Source organism: Gymnoscopelus braueri (assembly GCF_963280865.1).
Source record: "Gymnoscopelus braueri genome assembly, chromosome: 4".
In the NCBI taxonomy this organism is placed as follows: Eukaryota; Metazoa; Chordata; class Actinopteri; order Myctophiformes; family Myctophidae; genus Gymnoscopelus; species Gymnoscopelus braueri.
Genome location: NC_137605.1, coordinates 16,154,747 through 16,176,625, shown reverse-complemented (window position 1 = coordinate 16,176,625; position 21,879 = coordinate 16,154,747). Strand labels below are relative to the sequence as shown.

The 21,879-nt window shown below is 41.1% G+C and overlaps 1 protein-coding gene across 1 annotated transcript; it reads right to left on the bottom strand.

The window, feature by feature from the left end:
- Positions 1–377: 377 nt before the first annotated feature.
- tmc4 (transmembrane channel-like 4) lies at positions 378–21,018 on the bottom strand (the record flags this gene model as incomplete). The annotated part of the gene is made up of 16 exons (XM_080425787.1): positions 378–496; positions 750–828; positions 1,411–1,566; positions 2,383–2,513; positions 4,445–4,628; positions 4,875–4,972; positions 5,423–5,549; positions 5,987–6,144; positions 6,925–7,083; positions 9,558–9,705; positions 15,234–15,379; positions 15,758–15,843; positions 17,178–17,327; positions 18,676–18,812; positions 19,626–19,803; positions 20,973–21,018. 16 exons carry the CDS (start codon positions 21,016–21,018, stop codon positions 404–406), a joined length of 2,076 nt encoding a protein of 691 aa, XP_080281913.1. The 3' UTR covers positions 378–403.
- Between the last annotated feature and the right edge of the window lie 861 nt (positions 21,019–21,879).

Genomic DNA, 21,879 nt, shown 5'->3' with positions numbered 1-21,879 from the left:
AGCTATTATTTAAATAAAGTAAAATACATTCATTTATTCTACTCTTTGGCACATGTGTAAAGCCAAAAAAAAAAAAAAAGAAACATATAATATTACAATGTATACAATTAAGATATAGAGGACAATATAAGCCATATTGTTAGTAGGCCTATTAGTTTCCATTCATCACCCTTTGGCCACAGTTTGAGGCAAATACATATATAATAATAACTGTGTGGAAGTCATCAATACATAGGACCACAATGGAAACAAGTCAGCCAGGACTTTTTTTGTGGTATCCTTTTAGCTCAAATGTCTGACTGTACCTCATGCTCTTTACATTTATGTCTAATAAAGTATTAAATCAATCAATCAATCAATCAATCAATCAATCAATCAATCAATCAATCACGGTCACTGTAGATCAGTCCCACGGCTCCGTTTGGCCTTTTGTAATTCCAAGCTTCCGAGTGAGCTCCTCAATCTGCTTGACAAGGAACTGCTTATCCCGACCCTCCTGTTAACAATAACCACACACACCCAAAACTACATGAATGACAACTAAGTACATTTACTCAAGTACACTTTTGAGGTAGTTTTCTGGAGTATTTCCAATTTTCAATACTTTTACTTCTACGCCACTATGTATTACTGCGTAATAATACAAATGAATAAAAGAATATAATGGGCCTATCAAAACACTGCTTTAACTATATACTCTTTATATACAGTATATAATATCATAGAATATTCAAATGCCCATGACTTACCAGTTTAAGTTGATTTTTTAGTAAGGCGACACTTTTTCCATAGACAGCAGCTAAGGCGATGAAGTAAAACATCAACACACTGTTGAGGAATGGAGATGTTTAGAACATGAGCTAGGCAATACAGAAACAGTGATAGTTATAGCTGATTTAAGGCCGATATAGTTCGTCGTACAACTGTGTCACATGCCAAAAATAGCTGATCTACGAGCTCACACTGGATCGTAGATTTTATATATATATATACATATATAGAGAGAGAGATAGATGGATAGATGGATAGATGGATAGATGGATAGATGGATAGATGGATAGATGGATAGATGGATAGATGGATAGATAGAGGGATGGAAGGATGGATGGATGGATAAACTTGTTTCTTTTCGTAAAATGGAATAAAGAACAATTTAGTCACAAGTTCTTGTTAATACTTTCAATATGTTCGATATTCATAAAACACACAGAAAGATTTAACCACTTTCACACACATTGTGAGCTTGTAGATCCGCTATTTTTACTACTTTACTGTAGTATGAAGAAGAAGGGCATTAATTTATGAAAAAAACTTTATTGAAAAGAAGTTTTGAAATATGGAGATACAAGGTTTCTGCCTGACAGCAGCATTATATATACATGCGGTATACGCTCTTAATCTTATACTCACAAAAAGAACAAGCACAGAGGAATGGAGAAGGCCTGGGAGCCGATGGCGAAGAGAAACTCTTGGGTGGTTTTTGACAGATTGTAGAAGGAGGTCGGGACGATGGCCCACATGGTAGGGAAAAAACGGAACGGCCCACAGCTCATGGATGGGTGGATCCTGGGGAGGACAAGACAAACCGCTTTTAATTCAACAATTAGTGTACAAAAACCTCAATTAGTGCAATAATTATTACATTTGACTATATGTGGTATTAAAGGCGGTGGCAGGCTAGAGGTTGTTGCCCAACTGGGGTAGGAATGTAATTAATCTCTCACAGAACAGCTAACATCAAAGTGTCCTTCAGCAAGGCATTTGTAACTCCCAACTGCTGGAGTGGAGCTGCTCAATGGCCAACAGTACAAGACAATGATCATGCTGGTCAGCTCCCAGGGGTGAATGTTTCCCCATGCAAGATATAGAAAATAATTGCCATTTTCTCCTTTCTTTCACCTTCCATATGTTGTTGCAGGAGGCCTCTGCTTTATAATGTTTTAATACGTTTCTATTTATAATATAAGTTACAATTTAACATTCTGAAAATATGCTCAATTTCTGACCAATCTCTTAGCGTCTCACAAACTGCTTTCATGCATATCCTGTGGACCTGCTCTGCAGATTTCCTGTCATTCAGACATGAGAAGAACGAACAATTTTGAAAGATTTTCAGAAATTTCTAAATGGCGGGTGAAAAAGTGTGTTCACATATTGTGTGAGTTCATGGCCGTAGGGTCGGACCTATAAACACATTTAACATCCAATGGCATTGCGAGGATAAACAGAAGGATCCATTGACTATGTAAATGTGGTCTCTAAAAAAACATTACATTTATTTTAAATAGATGAAAGTTATGTTGTAATATTACAACTGAGGGCCTTACAGTTATGTATGAATGTGGCTGGGCTACAGATAGCCGTTGTGGGCCTAACACTCACTCAGCCATACTGTAGATCATGACAGCAACAGCGAGGATCCACCCAAACAGCAATACGACCAGGAAGAAGAAAGCTGAGGTGGTGGATCGGAACGTCTTCACTGCAGGACGGCAGTTATTAAACAGAGTGATCTGTACAGTGAAGAAGGAAGGAGTTAACCGTCAACTGTGTCCCAATTCAGGGGCTGCGCACTTGAACCTACATTTAAAGCCCGATCATAATCACAGAGGCACGCCAAGGCCTGTCCCATGTCGCAGGCTGATTCAAATATTTCACAAGGCACTGTGGTGGTCTATAGAGCCTTAGTAGGACGCAGCGTACGCCGTCTTCGTAGGCTACAGCCTTCAAAGTGTGCAGCCTCTGAATTCAGAGTCAGACACAGCTTTTGGCTGTCTGCGGTGCTCGCAAATTCGTGTCCACACACACACACACACACACACACACACACACACACACACACACACACACACACACACACACACACACACACACACACACACACACACACACACACACACACACACACACACACACACACACACACACACACACACACACAGTGTGACAGTGTGTGTGTGTGTGCCAGTGAACAGTGAACAGTGTCCGCCACACAAAGACGATTTAAGCAGCAAACAGGCAAAGCCAAACAAGGAAGCATCCAATTGAGACTACACAGCTGAGAAAATGTGTGTGTGTGTGTGTGTGTGTGTGTGTGTGTGTGTGTGTGTGTGTGTGTGTGTGTGTGTGTGTGTGTGTGTGTGTGTGTGTGTGTGTGTGTGTGTGTGTGTGTGTGTGTGTGTGTGTGTGTGTGTGTGTGTGTGCGCGCGTGTGCGTGTGCGTGTGTACACATTTACTGTAAGGACCATCATCTCCGTACTTCTTGTATAATTACTGCTGTTTCCTTTTCTGGGCCTACTGCTGACACCACTAAGGAATGACTGATGTACTAACATTTATGGCTGTGATTATTGGTGATGCAACATCTGACGGGAACACTGACCTAGGAAAAAAGTATGTGGTCATTGACTAATGACTAATGACAGAGGGACATTTGTGTTTTTGTTCTGTAGTATTTTACTGTATTTCCTTTTTTTAAAGACTTTTCTGTGGGAGGTCTGTATTCGTTTTATTTCCAGTTTTTTGCAAAAAAGTAATTATTGTTAAGATATATCTGCTTCTGGTGGTACTTTGGGGAAGGCCAGTGGTATTGTTTTTCCTGAATCCTTTGCATCAAAATGGGATTCATCTGTGATTTTTTTTAAATAGTAGTCATCATTAGTCTGTCAACATAGTTGCAATGTAATAATGACACTCCACACAGATGAACTAAACATCTTTCAGCACCATGGACAGCAAACCTGGTGGTCATGCCTAAGAACTAGATGTTTTCAGTACCCTAATGAGAGGACAGTTCTGTGTTGGGTTTGGGTCTGCTGACCATAGATATAGAAACCTAGACTTAGTTCATTGGAGCGACCTGTATCGTGGGGACCATTTTGGAGAAGGCAAGCTTCCCGACTACTCAGTCACAGCGCGTACTTTTCCGGGACTTGTCAGAATCTAGTTGTATAAAAATATCCCGTTATAATTTTTAGATTTGACTTGATTCTGCCAAGTCCCGGAAAAGACGTGCTGTGATTGGCCAGTAGTCAGGAAGCCTTCTCCAAAATGGCGCCCGAGATACAGCCACCTCAGAGCCGGAGGAGGCGTCTACCTTTATATGTCTATGCTGCTGATAAGGTGGAATTCATGCTCTGCATTTACCCATCCTACCGAGCAGCTGTAAAGCTGCACTTTTCTGTACTGTAGTAGTAATAATGTAAAGTGTGGATAATGGTGGAGCGTGATGATCCTGTAACATAACATATCTACGTATAGCATTAACCACTTAAACCCCAGCATATTGTGGGGAAAGCTTTTGCAGAAAATAGCAGATCGACAAGCTCACAACACGTCGAAAAGCTTTCCCCACAATAACAGAAAACAGGAAAGACACTACTATAGAGCCCTGCGGGACTCCGGTCAACCATATGAGGTTTCAGTGGTTAACCATTATCTTCACCTTCTTGCAGTAGAAGAGGATGATGAACTTCATGGTGTTGATGACTGGCAGCAGGGGGCAGAAGAGAGCACCCGTCCAGACCACCGTCTGACCGTAGACAAGGCCCAGCACGTTGGGAGGAACCAGGAACTCCTGACGGCCAACCCACTGGACCAGTCTGTTGGAACAGCTGTCCACCACCATCCTGACACACACAGGCACACAAATATACACACCCATACAACTGTAATAACACTGACATGCAATTAAACACTTAAACCCTATATAAATCTTTGCCCAAAGTAGCCGATCTACAAGCTCACAACGCGTCGCTTTGCCACGTGTTGTGCGCTTGTAGATCGGCTATTTTTGTTTGGGGTGGGGGCGAATGTTCCCTCCAGAACAGGGATGCTTTCAATCAAAGATGATAAAGTGGTGTGTATTGTTGTACCTGCGTGGGAACTCTATCAGGACGAGCATAGCGATGGTGATGAGGAGGTCAAACAATGCTAGCTTGTACATCTCCTGGCCCACACTAGTTTCCCAGCACTGCATCAACACACACACACACACACACACACACACACACACACACACACACACACACACACACACACACACACACACACACACACACACACACACACACACACACACACACACACACACACACACACACAGGGCAGGAGGTCACCAGCTAAATTATACACAATATATAATTTCAACCTGGCGTACATTTTTTTAAATATGTTCAAACATTTAAAATATTCAAATTTACACACAAAAAAGCAAAAAAAGGTAAAAATATCTAGAACTTCACAATTAGAGGATATAAGCTACAATAAGGGCTATTTTGACCAGGGTGTCCCTAACAATATAAATGCTCTTAGGGGTCTCAGAGATACAAATCTTCACTCCTTCAAATTAAAAAGGTTGAGAATCACCGATATAGAGGACATCATGTTCAGGACAGTTAGTTGTTAGTTGCTGTGTAATTACCGGATATTCTGCATGGTTGTATTGGCAGAGTTTACACTTATCATTATTCACATCACCAGCACAGGTGACCTGACCCCACAGGGTGATGAGGAGAACCCCAAGGCTGACCATACGCAGGAACACTGACCTGCCAGGAGACACAAAGAGGATGTCATTGATATATATGGTGGAGACTTATTTAGTAGATTTTCGGTGATTGTCTGGTTTCTGTTATCCAGTTCATTAGTGATATTGTCATGATAATTTTTTTCATTTTCGTTTGAAGAGTTATGTTCTTCTATGAGGTTTGTTTATCTCAGCTTTGCTTTGCTTTGCTATTATCTTATGTGTTGTGTTAGATCAGTTATATGCAAATAACCTAAACTCAAATGCACATATGCATACACACACACACGCACACACACGCACACACACACACACGCACGCACGCACGCACACATGCACGCACGCACGCGCACGCACGCACATGCACGCGCACACGCACACGCACACGCACACGCACACGCACGCACACACACACACACGCACGCGCACGCACACACACACACACACGCACACACATACCTTAACAGTGCCATTATGACAGTGGTGCTGGGGGAGTATCTCTCCAGCAGAGCGATCTGGTCACAGAGCACAGGCACTATGAAGTTTCCAGCGGTGATGACTATGGAAGGCAGGTACTCAAAAAACAATCCCCGAAACCCCTCCTCTCCGCTCTTACTCTGTATGGCAAAGATGGGTCAAAGGTCAAACTTCAAACAACTGTTACACCCACAAACATTACAAATTTCATCAAGGACGTTGCTGGATCAATGGAAGACAATCATAAAAGATTAAAAGAACACGCTGTGTAGCACCCTTACTGTAAGTGCAGTTTATTGGTATAGAGACCTTTCAAGCCAATATATTGCAGCTACTGTAACCACTTGAACCCTAGCATTCCATGGGAGGGAACATTCGTCGAAAATAGCAGATCTACAATATAGATCTACGGCCAAGCCGATCTTGTAGATTGGCTATTTTCGGCGAAGAGATTTGGTGTAGTAGAAGGGTAAAAGAGTAGGCCAAGTACAGAGCCAACTCAGGTCGAGTTACTAAGTATGGAGTGTTTACATGAGCTACAGTCTGTGGACCTTCTTCGTATCGCGCTCTGAAAATAGCCGATCTACAAGCTCACAACGCGTCGCGCTGAGACGCGTTGTGAGCTTGTAGATCGGCTATTTTCAGCATGCAACCAAGTGTAAAATCAGCCATTACGACGCCATCAAGGCACCGACAAAATACATTTTAGTCAACTAAATCAACTGTAGATTTAGTCGACTATAACCTTATGATATTTAGTCGACGAAACTAGACAAAAACTAAAACATTTCAGATGACTAAAATATGATTACAACTAAATAGAATTTTATTCAAAAGACTATGACTAAAACTAAATCAAAATGTGCTGTCAAAATCAACACTGATGCACACATCCACATCATGACCGGGTAGTGGCTGACCTGGCTGAAGACGGTGGCCTCGAAGATCCCGAAAAAGGCTGCCGCTATGAGGGCAAGCGTCACCAGAGTCAGGACGAAACGCAGGGAATACAGAAAGACCTTACGACACAACGTCAGAGAGGCCGCCTCTCTCTTTATCCTCTCTTCCTCTAGGTCCACCTAATGGAGGGAGAGGGAGGGCGGGGAGGGGCAGAGATTTCCTCATTCACAGTTTACTATTTACAATTCATAATAATGATATCAAACTTACATGAATCAAACTAAGCGATGTCCTGACCTAAGCATTCATTTTGTGTATACAATTGTAACGAAGAGGTCCTCCGTTACTTATAATTGGCACTATTTTGCACACCACTTATTTTGCACGGATATATTGTAACAGTATTTATTGATTTATGTATATTTGCACACAAGGATATTGGATCATGATGGGCAAGTGCAATATAGTCAGTGCAATACTATAAGAGGAATGTGCAATATGTTTTAGTGCAATATAATATTTGGCAATATATATGGGATGTTGGATTGTGATTTTATTACTGCTTATGTCTGTCTGTTCCAGGGTGTTCGGGCAAAAGAGTCCCCAGGGTGCCCGAGCACCATATATGGGTTTGGACTGGACCACAGTAGAAGAGAGAGGGGGGTTTTGTGTTGTATATTGGAAGCTGCTAATAATGTGATAAGGTTTGTTTTGCAATAGGGTGCTGAAGTTATATGTATTTTTACCAGGGGTATTGATTCAGATGTTTAATGGAATGTGTGGGTTAGATTTGTTGCATGTTTGAGGTAACCTGCAACATGGTTGAACCCACACTTGATTGACTCACACTTGATTGGCTCAGCTGAGTATAAAAGGCGGCCAGAAACAAACACACTCAGTTTTAGTTAGTATTAGGACATGGTGGAGCTGCCGACCACCATGCCACCTTTTGCTGCTGATGCCCTTAACCTGTCTGTGCACTTTGGATGAATAGCACTCTGTGCTGTTTCCAGCCGCTTATTGGGCCAGTCCCTTACAATAATATTTCTGTATTTATGTGTGTTTATGTGCATTTGTACATTAGACACTGTTCTCTGACCTGTAGCTGATAGTGGATGTTAGACACTGTTCTCTGACCTGTAGCTGATAGTGGATGTTAAACACTGTTCTCTGACCTGTAGCTGATAGCGGATGTTAGACACTGTTCTCTGACCTGTAGCTGATAGTGGATGTAGTAGACACTGTTCTCTGACCTGTAGCTGATAGTGGATGTTAGACACTGTTCTCTGACCTGTAGCTGATAGTGGATGTTAAACACTGTTCTCTGACCTGTAGCTGATAGTGGATGTTAAATAGACACTGTTCTCTGACCTGTAGCTGATAGTGGATGTAGTAGACACTGTTCTCTGACCTGTAGCTGATAGTGGATGTAGTAGACACTGTTCTCTGACTTGTAGCTGATAGTGGATGTAGTAGACACTGTTCTCTGACCTGTAGCTGGTAGTGGATGTTAAATAGACACTGTTCTCTGACCTGTAGCTGATAGTGGATGTAGTAGACACTGTTCTCTGACTTGTAGCTGATAGTGGATGTTAGACACACTGTTCTCTGACCTGTAGCTGATAGTGGATGTTAAACACTGTTCTCTGACCTGTAGCTGATAGTGGATGTTAAATAGACACTGTTCTCTGACCTGTAGCTGATAGTGGATGTTAAACACTGTTCTCTGACCTGTAGCTGATAGTGGATGTTAAATAGACACTGTTCTCTGACCTGTAGCTGATAGTGGATGTTAAACACTGTTCTCTGACCTGTAGCTGATAGTGGATGTTAAATAGACACTGTTCTCTGACCTGTAGCTGATAGTGGATGTTAAACACTGTTCTCTGACCTGTAGCTGATAGTGGATGTTAAATAGACACTGTTCTCTGACCTGTAGCTGATAGTGGATGTTAATCCACATGTTAATCCACTCACAGTCATACTCATTGCCAACTCCTCATCTTCACTCAGTAACTTTAAACATAGACTGAGGGCCAGCCTGATGAATCAAGCCTCTTCTACCATATAACGTAGCTTTCTGCATACACAACCACACACACATGTGCAGACACGTGCACGCGCGCACACACACACACACACACACACACACACACACACACACACACACACACACACACACACACACACACACACACACACACACACACACACACACACACACACACACACACACACACACACACACACACACACACACACAACTGCACACTAGGTATTTGTTGTTTGTCATGTCTTATGTTTGATTATTATGTTTAACTTGATTATTATGTTTAACTACTTGTTTATTATTTTTTAGGTGAGAACCCTTTATAAGCCCTTTATGGGTTTCTTTTTCTCACCTGCACTTATTTCTGTATTGTTTTTAATAATGTTACCTTTGTAATGTTTATTATTGTGCGAATAAATAAATCAAACACTGTACTCTGACCTGTAGCTGATAGTGGATGTTAAATAGACACTGTTCTCTGACCTGTAGCTGATAGTGGATGTTAAATAGACACTGTTCTCTGACCTGTAGCTGATAGTGGATGTTAAGACACTGTTCTCTGACCTGTAGCTGATAGTGGATGTTAAGACACTGTTCTCTGACCTGTAGCTGATAGTGGACGTTCTTCTGCTTCAGCTTGGTGGCTCGGTCTCCTTGGCAACCATAGTCCCAGCTCGTGAACACCGTTTTGCTGTAACTGCCGGCAGCCCCGCCTCCCGTCGCTACAGCAACACGAGCTGCAGTCCCCATGCTGCAAGAACAACCAATCAGGGGAGGGTGAATACAGATACAGCCGATCATAGATCAATCAAAAGAATGCCTTTCTGTCTTTTATTGTCCTGGTGTGTCACATTCAACATCACAAACGTTCCAGAGAAGTGCATATAGTGCTCGCTCTCGCTCTCTCTCTCTCTCTCTCTCTCTCTCTCTCTCTCTCTCTCTCTCTCTCTCTCTCTCTCTCTCTCTCTCTCTCTCTCTCTCTCTCTCTCTCTCTCTCTCTCTCTCTCTCTCTGATGATTTACAATGGAAACAAGCCCTTAGGGCCTTTTGTGTTATCCTTTTAGCACTAATTCAATTAAACTGTCTCTCTCTCTTTCTCTGCTTCTCTTGTTGTCCAGATAGTAGGGCAGTTTAGAGGCTCCGTGAGCACCCCAAGAACACATCTCTGTAACCTGTTTTTTTTAGGACCCTAAAGGTGTCTAGTTATGATTTCTTGTTGCCCTGGTCAACTAATGTCCCATGGGGTTTATTTTTAACCCTTTCTGACACCTACCCCCAACCCAAACCATAACATGGTGATAACAGAGAATACCATAACTCTTGAAGTAAACAACATACAGCGACAAATGAACACATTTTTCTATATCATTTTGACCCAAGGAATTCATTAAAGTGGTTATTATAAAGATTCAAGCACATCTTCACTCTATTTCAGGACATAAACAGCCAAAAAATTGCAGAAAATGTTCAAATCACAATTATCACATCTATATTTCTCTTTGTACTAAACTTTTAAGGTGTATTCTTTTTTACCATATGTTTTTTAGGACCTTTATGGTGTCTAGTTAAGATTTATTCTTGTTGCCCTGGTCAAATAATGGCCCATGGGGTTCATTTTAACCCTTTCTGACCTATTCCCAATCAAACCATAAAATGGAGATAACAGAAAATACATAACTCTTGAAGTAAACAACCTACAGAGACAAATGAACACATTTTTCTATATCAATTGGACCCAAGGAATTAATTGAAGTGGTTAATATTAAGATTCAAGCACATTTTGACTCTATTTCAGGACAGAAACAGCAAAAAGAATAGCAGAATATTTGTGTTTTTGGGGTCCAAGTCCTGATGGTTTGATATGGTCGCTGACTATTGCTGCCTATAACGGAATGACGCTATAGGGCTGATAGCCTACTCGTCCTCGACTTAGTCTATCGTTAAGTCTCTCTAGTCTTAATGTGGTGAATCCATCCATCCATCCATCCATCTTCATCCACTTATCCAGAGGGTCTTGGAGGGAACAGTTCCAGCAGAGAATCCGTCTTCCCACATCAGCCACTTATTACCTCTGGGGAATCCCGGGGCGTTCCAACTTCCAAGGCCAGCATGGAGATATAATCTCCACTGGTCCCTTGGTCTACAAATGTCACTGTGAACCACATGATGTTTTTATTTTTCTTCATCTGCATTTTCTCCTGAGAGCCATCATCTTTCAATTCATCATCTTTCTCTTTATCATCATGTCATAATCTTCTTATATTAGATGCTTGGACCCTGTTGCCACTTGCAGTTTATGTATTTATTTATTTATTTATTTATAGTGGGATCACATGTTTGTTTCTCTTTTTACAGGCCTATGTTGTTTTCAGTTATTGTTGGCAGTCATGACAGCCAGTTCCCACCTGATGTTATGTGGGAGTTCAGACTGCTCCAGACGGTACTGAATAACTGCCAGCTTGCATAACCTCTTCAGATTAGACATTAAATCTAAGATATACAGGTCATCAGATATGTGCAATCCTCCAAAGACGATAATACGATCTCCCACCATGCAACAAACCATCCTAGACATCCCACACGGGGCTTTTCCTTTGAGCTTAACCTTCTTACATGAGCAGGTCTGTGGATTGAATTTCCACAGATCATTGAAGTTCTGGTTGTCCTCGTTGCCACCAAATATGTACAGCTCTCCATTGTAGGCAAAGGCTGAATGACCCCAGCGTCCTCTTGGAAGACGCTGTGCAGGGGTGCTCAGCCAGCAGTTGGTCTCTGTGTCAAACACTCTGATGACGTTGTAGTATTCCCCCCGGCCCCCGCAGCCCCCAAATACAAACATCTTAGTCCCGATGATGGTGGCAGAATGAAATGCTGAGGCAGGCGGTGGTGTTCCTCTGGTGTTAATTAAAGACCAGACCATTGTGGTGGTGTCCAGCTTGTAGATGTCATTAGTGCGTCCAGTCAGCTGGTTGCATCCTCCATGAACATACATGACCTTCCTCAAGACACAGGCTGAGTGGAAGCACCTCCTCCCTGGAAGAGTACCAGAAATATTGGGTTTGGACCATCTGTGGTTGTCAACATCAAATGAATAAAGCACATTACAGTAAGGATATCCCCCCCAGACATAGACCATATCTTCTACCAGAACAGCTGTGAAGGGAACCTCAAGGTGATGTTCTCCTCTTCCACTCCTCCTCGTCACTGGGGCCAACTTCACCCAGCGTAGAGACACTGTGTTCAACATGTGGACTTCAATCTGACCACGGCTGTTCCTGTTACTGCTACTGTAACCTCTAAATGAGTACACCTTGTGTCCGACTGCCACAGCAGCGCAGAGGTAATACCCATGTCCTCCTTTCAGATGTATCGTCCAGTGAAACATTTCACACACCAGCACCACTGTGAATCAGAGCAACTAACTTACAGAAGAGGTTAGAAGGCAGGGGATGTTGCTGCTACAATTTGCTGAAGGGAGTTCTGTTGGAAAATAGAAAATAAAACATTTAAAAGGACAATTGTATTGGATGTGATGATGATGTTGTGATGTCATTCCTTGATGACATCATTATATGGAATAGCTAATGACGTTACTCCTTAGAACTACTGCATCATCTGGTATGGAGATAATTACCTTCACTTACGATGGCAAGATGGTAGAAATGGAAGTAGCCCAATATTGGTGAGACTTGGGTGTTTAAGTTCCAGGTCCTGATGGTTTGATATGGTCGCCGACTATTGCTGCCTATAACGGGATAACGCTAGTTTATATGAGATTATTTTGGGGGGTCACGGCCTGAAAAGTTTGAGAACCACTGGTCTAGAGGTGTAACCTCGAGTCACGTGACTTGGACTCCAGTCATAGATTTGATATCTTCGGAATCAGTTTGCCTAAATACAGCCTAAATCCAAACATATTATCATGATGACACAATGTACTTGAAACAAAATGTTCTGGACTTGTCACTCAACTTGCCCTGATTATTGTGACATGGGATTTAAGACTGGCTTATCTTTACCTGGAACTTGATTTGGGCATTTGGGGCAGAGGTTCAGTTCTGGCATTCAGGGAGTGTGTGTGCACAGTTTTGCTGCGATCAAGCCAACGGTGCCGGAGTTAGCTGTTCACGGACGGACGGACGGACGGACGGACGGACGGACGGACGGACGGACGGACGGACGGACGGACGGACGGACGGATGGATGGACGGATGGACGGACAGACAGACAGGGTGCAAAACATATTCTCGGCCATGCCTTTTGGCCTGGCGGAGACAATGAAAGGATTGCAGTTTCTGAAATGTGCCTCTCTTTCTGTCCTATAAAGAATGTCTAACTAGGCAGCAACGCATGGACTAGGGATCTCAGGGGGTGACTAATTTCAGGATCGCCTCATGAATTCTGGTTTAGAGCCACATGAGTACAGCGAGGTTTCTCATTTTGGCAGCCAATCAATATGTAGCACACCGGCATTATGAAGAGGTAGTAGGGCAGTTTAGAGGCTCCGTGAGCACCCCAAAATGATGATGGTCAGGGGTGGCAGAAAACAGAGGGATTTTGGAGCCTGTCTGGTCTTGTGGGCCAATTCTGCCCCTATCTCTCATTGACCTGTTGGCTGCTGGTGTCATCAGTGATGATGATGATGATGATGAGAGGGAAGAGGATGAGGTGGAGTTTGATGATGAGATGGATGATACTGATCAGTGTAATTATGTTTTTATTTAAGAAAGTTATATTATGCCTAAATATAAGCCAGAATTTGATAGTTGTGTGTTTTTCACCAATAAAGAATGGTTGTACCATGTCAGTGACCTTTCCATTAGATTCCTGGTGTAAACATTTAACATTCTATGAAAAAGTGGGTTTATTTGTCTTTGTACGTTGTCTGGTTCAGATATGAAAACGTCACTCCTGTGGACATCGATTTAAAATGGTCACCAAATGAACCCCATGGGACATTAGTTAACCTGGGCAACAAGAAGAAATCTTAACTAGACACCATTGAGGGTCCTAAAAAACATGGGGTAAAATAGAATACACCTTAAGTATTTAATAGGATTAATATAGATGTGAATGTGAACATTTTCTGTTTGCCATTTCTGTCCTGAAATAGAGTCAAGACCTGCTTGAATCTTAATAATAACCACTTTCATGAATTCCTTGGGTCAAAATTATATATAGAAATGTGTTCATTTGTCTGTATGTTGTTTACTTCAAGAGTTATTGTATTTTCTATTGTCTCCATTGTATGGTTCGGGTTGGGAATAGGTGTAACAAAGGGTTAAAATAAACCCCATGGGACATTATTTGACCAGGGCAACAAGATTAAAACTTAACTAGACACCTTTAGGGTCCTAAAAGACATATGGTAAAAAATAATACACCTTAAAAATGTAGTACAAAGAGAAATATAGATGTGATTTCAAAATATTCTGCTATTTTTTTGCTGTTTCTGTCCTGAAATAGAGTCAAAATGTGCTTGAATCTTAATATTAACCACTTCAATTAATTCCTTGGGTCCAAATGATATAGAAAAATGTGTTCATTTGTCTCTGTAGGTTGTTTACTTCAAGAGTTATGTATTTTCTGTTATCTCCATTTTATGGTTTGGGTTGGGGGTAGGTGTCAGAAATGGTTAAAAATAAACCCCATGGGACATTAGTTGACCAGGGCAACAAGAGGAAATCATTACTAGACACCTTTAGGGTCCTAAAAAAACAGGTTACAGAGATGTGTTTTTGGGGTGCTCACGGAGCCTCTAAACTGCCCTACTAAGAGGCAATATGCAATACAACTATTCAAAACGATGACAATAACTGTTTTGGGATTACTTGTGATTAAGAAAAGGCATGGGGCTGGGGGTTACAGTAAATCTTTTTTACTGCCATCTAGAAGGCACTTATTCCATGTTCTGTTAAAATGCAACTGTTTAGCTGATAATGCCAAATGGCTATGAAGTAGGACTTTAAAATCTAAACTAAACTTTTCAACAAAATACTTTACCTAGTGAACTAAAGACCACACTGTAGGTGAAACCTTTCACTCAATATAAAGTCAAGTTCCTCAATTCAAGTGATTAATTCTCCGCAATCCGAGTAACTTATGACCCACTTTATATGCCCTCCCACTGATTAAAAGACCTGCATGTGTGTGTGTGTGTGTGTGTGTGTGTGTGTGTGTGTGTGTGTGTGTGTGTGTGTGTGTGTGTGTGTGTGTGTGTGTGTGTGTGTGCGTGCGTGTGTGAGAGTGTGTGTTTGTTTGTTTTCTTGGACTACATACCGCACAATGATACAGATGAGGCAGAAGGCAAAGTAGAAGACAGTGGTGAAGAGGTAAGCCAGGGGGATGTTGTAGGAGAAGTCTGCACCATATACCATGGTGTTTCTGTAGTAGCCATAGAACAGATAGGAATACGCCATGAAACCCTATGCATAGGAAGAGAAACACTGGATCAACAAGGTGCGATTTGGGGTGTGCCAATAGATGACCATAGTGTATCCACTACATGAGTGCATTGTCCCCCAGGTTCGATTCTATCTGTGTTGCATGTCCTTCCCACCCTCTCGGCCCTGTCTAAATACAGCAAAAACTGCCACAAAAGAACAAAAGTGTTTTAAGTAAAAATGTACATTTTACATGCATCAGGAGAGAGTTCATGGACACGTCAATAACAAGATTTGACAGAATAAAAAATATATACTATATGTTTAAAAGAGTTACATTTTCAGGAGTAACATGTAGATCTCTATGTGACTGATACTGGTTCTGTTAATCTAATCGGTTGTGTGTTGTTGTTTTCTCACCGTTCCAGACAATAAATCCAGGAAGTAGTTGTAGAACGGCACCAGACCGTGAGGATTAGGGTCATAAGCCATGCATTCTTCTGGACCTGAACACCACAAAATGAACATGTAGTTGTAGTCAGATTGCTGTTGTTTCAGGATTTAATCAAAGTTGTTTAAAGAGATTTGTACGGAGAGAGACAGAGTAGGAGAGGGGAAGTCTAGCGAGAGGCTCTGGTGGGGTTTAAATGCAGGAATACCGATGACAGCCTGTGGCTGAAACCTCTGTTGTCCATCCTGCCTAAGTAAAACACATTATATTGTATAAATTAATATTCTTATTAGGGAATACATACAAAAGTACAGGTGCATGAACACGTTTACAACGATCTTTTAAATGCATTCTTTGGGTTGTCCTTTAGTTGTGCAAACCTAGACCAAAAGTCTTAATTTATGATTGGTAATTTAGTCCTGAGAACAGTGGGGACAATAATAACATAAGCTAAGGGGATTTAAATGTGGCCTACAGTGACCAAAGGGGATAAGAACCCCTGTCCTTCTAGGAGTGTAGGGGTTCTTAATCCCCCACCACACCAACATCATCAAGGCAAAATACTTTTCTCTCTGCTTTTAAAAATCAAAGCAAAGAGCACACCTTCAAGCGTTTCCTGAGTTCAGTTCCCTAGAGGGAATAGAAATCACATCACTTAGTTTTTCTGGTTCACTTATTGCTACTGAGATTCTATCCGTGTTGCTAGGATACTGCTGCCTGGCACTGTGAGATGGCATCCTGGCAATAATAAAGAGATTTGGGCACCCCTTCAGACTGAGAAAATACAATAGATCTCCATCTTGAGCTAAATGAAAGAGGATATAATTGGAATAACCTGTTGCAGAAGAAGCACACAGTTTGATTCTGCATTTTGTGACTTTACTTCATCCAAGTTTTTGTTTGTTTACACCTCCTTCTTATTTTCTTTTCTCCTTCATTATGTTCCTTTTGTGGTGAAATGTATTTTTGCCCCTTAGGGTTTGCACATACAGCCATTTTCATGTTTGTTTGTTATCATTATATGTTTTTATTTAAAATTTTAACCTTGTTAATCCATTATTTTGCATCTGTGGTTTATCATTATACAAGTCAATAAACTATAAATATTAACTGTACTGTAGACCAAATTATCATAATGCCACTGCAACAACAAACATACTTCCCAGTGGATAAGACTGACATTGCCGCATTGGGGCAATATTATCTATGGCAGCGATTCGCAACCTGTGGGCTGGGGCCCCACTGGTGGGCCGTGATGATATTGCAAGAGGGACCCCAAATAACTTTGATAATATATTGATAACATGAATATAAATGAAAGTTACAAAAAGTATGTCATGGTATTTTTTCTTTAAAACCCTGAAGAATGAGTATTGTGTATTTTCTTACTAGTGGAGTTGGTAGCACTGCTCTCAACAGATCTGAAGATGACGCTGGGGACCAGGACAAGCCCAGCGAGCAGCAGGAAAGACAGGAAGTTGAGAACCACCAGGAACCTCAGGAACAGGAAGTAGGACTGGACACCACCACCAAAGTTTCCTGTCCAAGGTCAAAGGTTTTTGGTTTTAAAAGAACACCATTATTTACTACGAATACTGCATAAAGGTGTGGTTAAACATACAGTAATTCATTATCCTAATCTACACATTTTGTCAGATTATAAATGTTTCTGGTTTACCTGGCAGAGTCAGAGTAGGGGTGACACAGGTCATGAGCCCGACTCTAAAGCATAACACATTTCAGCTACGTCTGTGCCTTAAAGGAGAATTTTGGACTAAAGTTTTCTTACCTTTTCTATGACGTTATGATATCTTAGGATGAATGGTACAGTAGAAAAATTTCATAACTCCACCCCTGAGCCGCCACAGCTTAAAAGGTGCGCGGATAGGCCTTAGGTTAGATCACATATTTTAATAGCTTTTTTTAATTTATTTTTTTGTGAGATCTGACGTTCATAGTGACAGAACACTGTCCCAAAAAAAAAAAAAAAACAGAAGTCTCTTTTTTTATTTTTTTTTTTGGGTTGCATAGTGTTCTGTCATCTTAAGTACAGTAGATGTTTGATGAATGTATTTGTCAAAATAATTCCAAAACGTAAATGAAGTCCACGATCATAACACCAAAGGCAGCTCCCCACGGATCATGTTCAACCCAGATTTGGCTCAACAAAGGGAATGAACTCGTTCTCATGCTATTCAACAAAAATGTGGAATGCCCTACCAAAAGGAGTAAAGGAGTGTAAAACCCTAATCACTTTAAAAAGAAACACCTTCAGGAGGCTGCAATTCCAAACTGGCCCCTGTCAAAGTCTTAACCTAACCCCCCCCCCCCCCCTTCCTCTTTTTTCTCTTGTACATATTTTTTATATTTCATACCAGTAACCTGTAAGCTGATTGGAAGACGTTCTGTATAGTAGTGTGTATATCTGTCTGTCTCTTACATGATTTGTGTGCGTGGAAACTCATTTTAAACAAGCTTAGTGCTTTATGAGCCTTCCAGTTTAGTAGACCTTGTATTGTGATTGTGAATTTGTACTGTTGTTCTCATGTCTTACTAAATAAAGTACATCAATCAATCAATGAACAGAGGACTTTTGACAGTTTAACTGTAAATTACACACAACTGTGTGCTAATCATTTAACTACTATTCCCTAAGCCTCACTTTATTTTGTATTGTTCCAATACATTTGGAACAACACTCTTCCGGTATACCTACAACATGTTTAAGGTTCTGTGTTATAACTACCACTCTTATTCAGGGTGATTTGAGTGAGCAGGTAGGATTGTGTGATGTTCAAACCTATGAATGGGCTGTTGTAAGTGGTCTTTCTAAGCACCAGACCACCCTATCAACAGTCCTAGATGTATACTGTAACTATCAGCCCACCTCCTATCTTGTTCAGGGATTTCCTCCACAGTGCAAAGAAGGCCAGGAATCCTTGGAAATTGTCCTTGTGCGACTGCAGCTTGACCTTGTTCCTTCTCCAACTGTTCACCACCGGAATGTGCATCATCTGCACCTGTCTGGATCGGACAAAAGACACGCTCTCTTTTTAAATTATCTGCTCTATACATTACCAGTGGAGAAAGAACACACAGAGAGAAAAAAAGGGAACGCAAAATAAGGCAGAATGCATGACCATTTTGTTGTTGTTTGTTCTGTTTTTCTCACTCATTTTATATTACACAGTTTCCAACAATAACACCATGCTGCATCATTTAGATTGTGTAAGGAATTGTGTCTTTGTAATCTTGAGTTTTTGTTTTTTGGAACGGTTTCTTTAAATTCCTCATTCCTAATTTTGAGGTACAATAAGATGTCTTCACAAGCTGCTTGTTTTTCTTGCTATCTATCCTATATCGATAATTCATCTTGTCATTTATTATTATCCAAGCCCTATTTTATACTTTGTCGTTCGATGATGTCGTGCGGAAATAGCCTATCCACAAGCTGATACATGTTTATTATTTTACCATCATGGCAAACTAAACCAACCCAACTGTGGCAACCTGCCACCCATTAGTTGTCAGTCATGAATGTGTTGGGCAGTTCATCATTGTACACGTACTGCAGTGATTCTCAAACATTCTTCTTTCAAGGACCCCCAGTTTGATATACATTAGCCCACGGACCCCCATTTCACATCTCTGGGACCCCAATCCACCCTGTAAAATCCTCAGCGTTAATTTAATTTAATTTAAGAGAGTGTAGAAATGGAATTTGTACCATTTTGTACCAAAATGACTGACTATAAATAATTTAGCTGGGGACCCCCTGGAACCCCTTCAAGGACCCCCAGGGGTCCCCGGACCCCACATTGAGAAGCAGTGACGTACCGTACAGCTCTCTTCAGGGCCATGGGCATCGGCAGGCCCCTGAGGTCCCTAGGCTCCTCGTCTTCATCCTCCTGGGAAGGACTCCAGTTGAACTGAGGGGAACTGTGATTGGACGCGCTGGATGGAGCCCTTCGTAACCTTAGCGACTGCTGGTCACCATGGTAACCATTCTCTTTAGCTGTGTGAGGAACAGAAAATCACTCAAGCACTTTATGAAAAAACTTTAGACGTGTAGGACATTTTTAAGTTATTTTCATTTTATTTGAATAAATAAAATGAAAATGTCACAGTGATTCTCCGGCTGGGAATCAAACCGTTAGAGTCCATGTTGTATACGCCCTAACCACTTGGCTATCAGGTAGCCCTTGTAAGATTTATTTTTAAAGAGTTTAACAAGTGCAAATGAAAACAAACCTCATACTCATTAAAGGCAACACTACAGTATTTTAAAAGAATGGCAGGTAAAAACAGTTGTTGTAAATACTAATTGTTGGATATGCACATATCAATATCAATTGGATAAAAGACATCACACAGTAAAAGCAAATCTTAAAAACAATAGCTTTTCAAGAGATTAAAAATGTTATTTATGATGCACAGGTCAATTCAATTCAATCTTTATTTCAGACTCAGGGTCCATACAACAGATGACAATCACACAGTAAAAACAATTAAAATAATAAAAAGAAAAAAAACACATAAAAAAACAGTCCAACTACAGCTGTTCAAAGTCAGTAGAGGCTGTTACGCCAATGTCTCCATATCATGGAAGAGAACCGAGTAGAACTCTTGACAGGGTTAATTAAAATCTTAATAACATGATTTTCAGACTTTTCAAGACGACATATGAATTTGTACATTAAGTTTCTTAACAGGGCTTGACAGGTAGGTACCCCCAGGTTTACAAACAACTGGCTGGCACTGTGCTTGGTACCCTCACTAGCAACCGTAGAGCATCATTATATTAGTTTTCGCATGCTCAGGTCAGTTAACAGAAGTATGAAAATGAGCCCAGGAATCAGCCACCAAACCAATGAGTTTAGTTGAGTACTGAGTCTAGTAACTGATTCGTCATCCATCGTAAAATAGATATTAACAACATCAACCGTGGCGTCCTTATTTTGAGCATATCAAAGGCAAAAACTTTACAAAATGTTCCAAAGTTTTTCAACAAATTGTAAAAATAGACGATCTACAAGCTCTCAATGCGTCGTGAGCAGCTTGTATAGTCTTACAGCCAAACGATAAAATAAGAGTTTAACATGAGCAAATTCTGATTTGTGTGCTATTAAGTATAAGCGCACAGCTCAGTTTAAAAGTCAACTTTAAATGTCCACACAGCTTTACCTGTGCCTGCGACAGCGGAGCCTCCTCTCTGTAGCTCACTGGCCATTTCCCTGAAACAAAAAAACTATTACCACTGTTCTCTGAAAATCACCTCCAGTACCACAAACATTGCATTCAAACATGCATTCAAATAAGCTGTACCAACTTGTCATGAGGAAATGGTCTCCAACTCTCCATCCAGGAATCTCTGTCGTCCCTTCTTATCCATGGACTTTACACCCTATGTGAATTGACCACACAGGTACTTCCTTGTAGGCTTAACCCATTATTTCTCGGTAGACTGTTGCCATGTATTCAGTACTCAACACGGCACAGGAGGGAACTACTTTAAAGGGTGCAGCGGCAGGTCAGGTAACAGTACCCGACCTGTCACCTAAACACAAAACATAATACACGTGACACATAACATAATAGCGTGCTTTCACCTCTTTGGTTACCTATAGTTCTGGACAGGTGTGTGACCTTCCATCAGGTTTTAGCCAACCGTGGTTTGCTAAAAAAAACTGTTCTAAATGAAATACATGTACTGTATATACAACAATGTAACATTTAACTAAACTCTGTAGGGGATTTCAGCAAATGAACTATAGGTCTGGAAAGAGTCATTTATATTGTTTAAGTGCTTAACGTTGAAGGGTGTGCTGCTGTAGCTTATTATACAGTGCATACGTTGGATGCATGTCCCCGTGACATGCGTACTAGCGTCATGTCCAGGGGGTGTGTACTGTGTACTTATACATCAAGCTGTCTCATGCTACAGAAACAGGAGATAGGCTTCTAACCTATGGGCCACATGGCTCTTACTTACTGTACTTACGTAGGCCTAAGTGAGCAATATACATTACATAGGTATGTTGACTGTGGGGTCTGAAACAGGGTTGTTAGATACTGTAGCTATGAAGTTGAG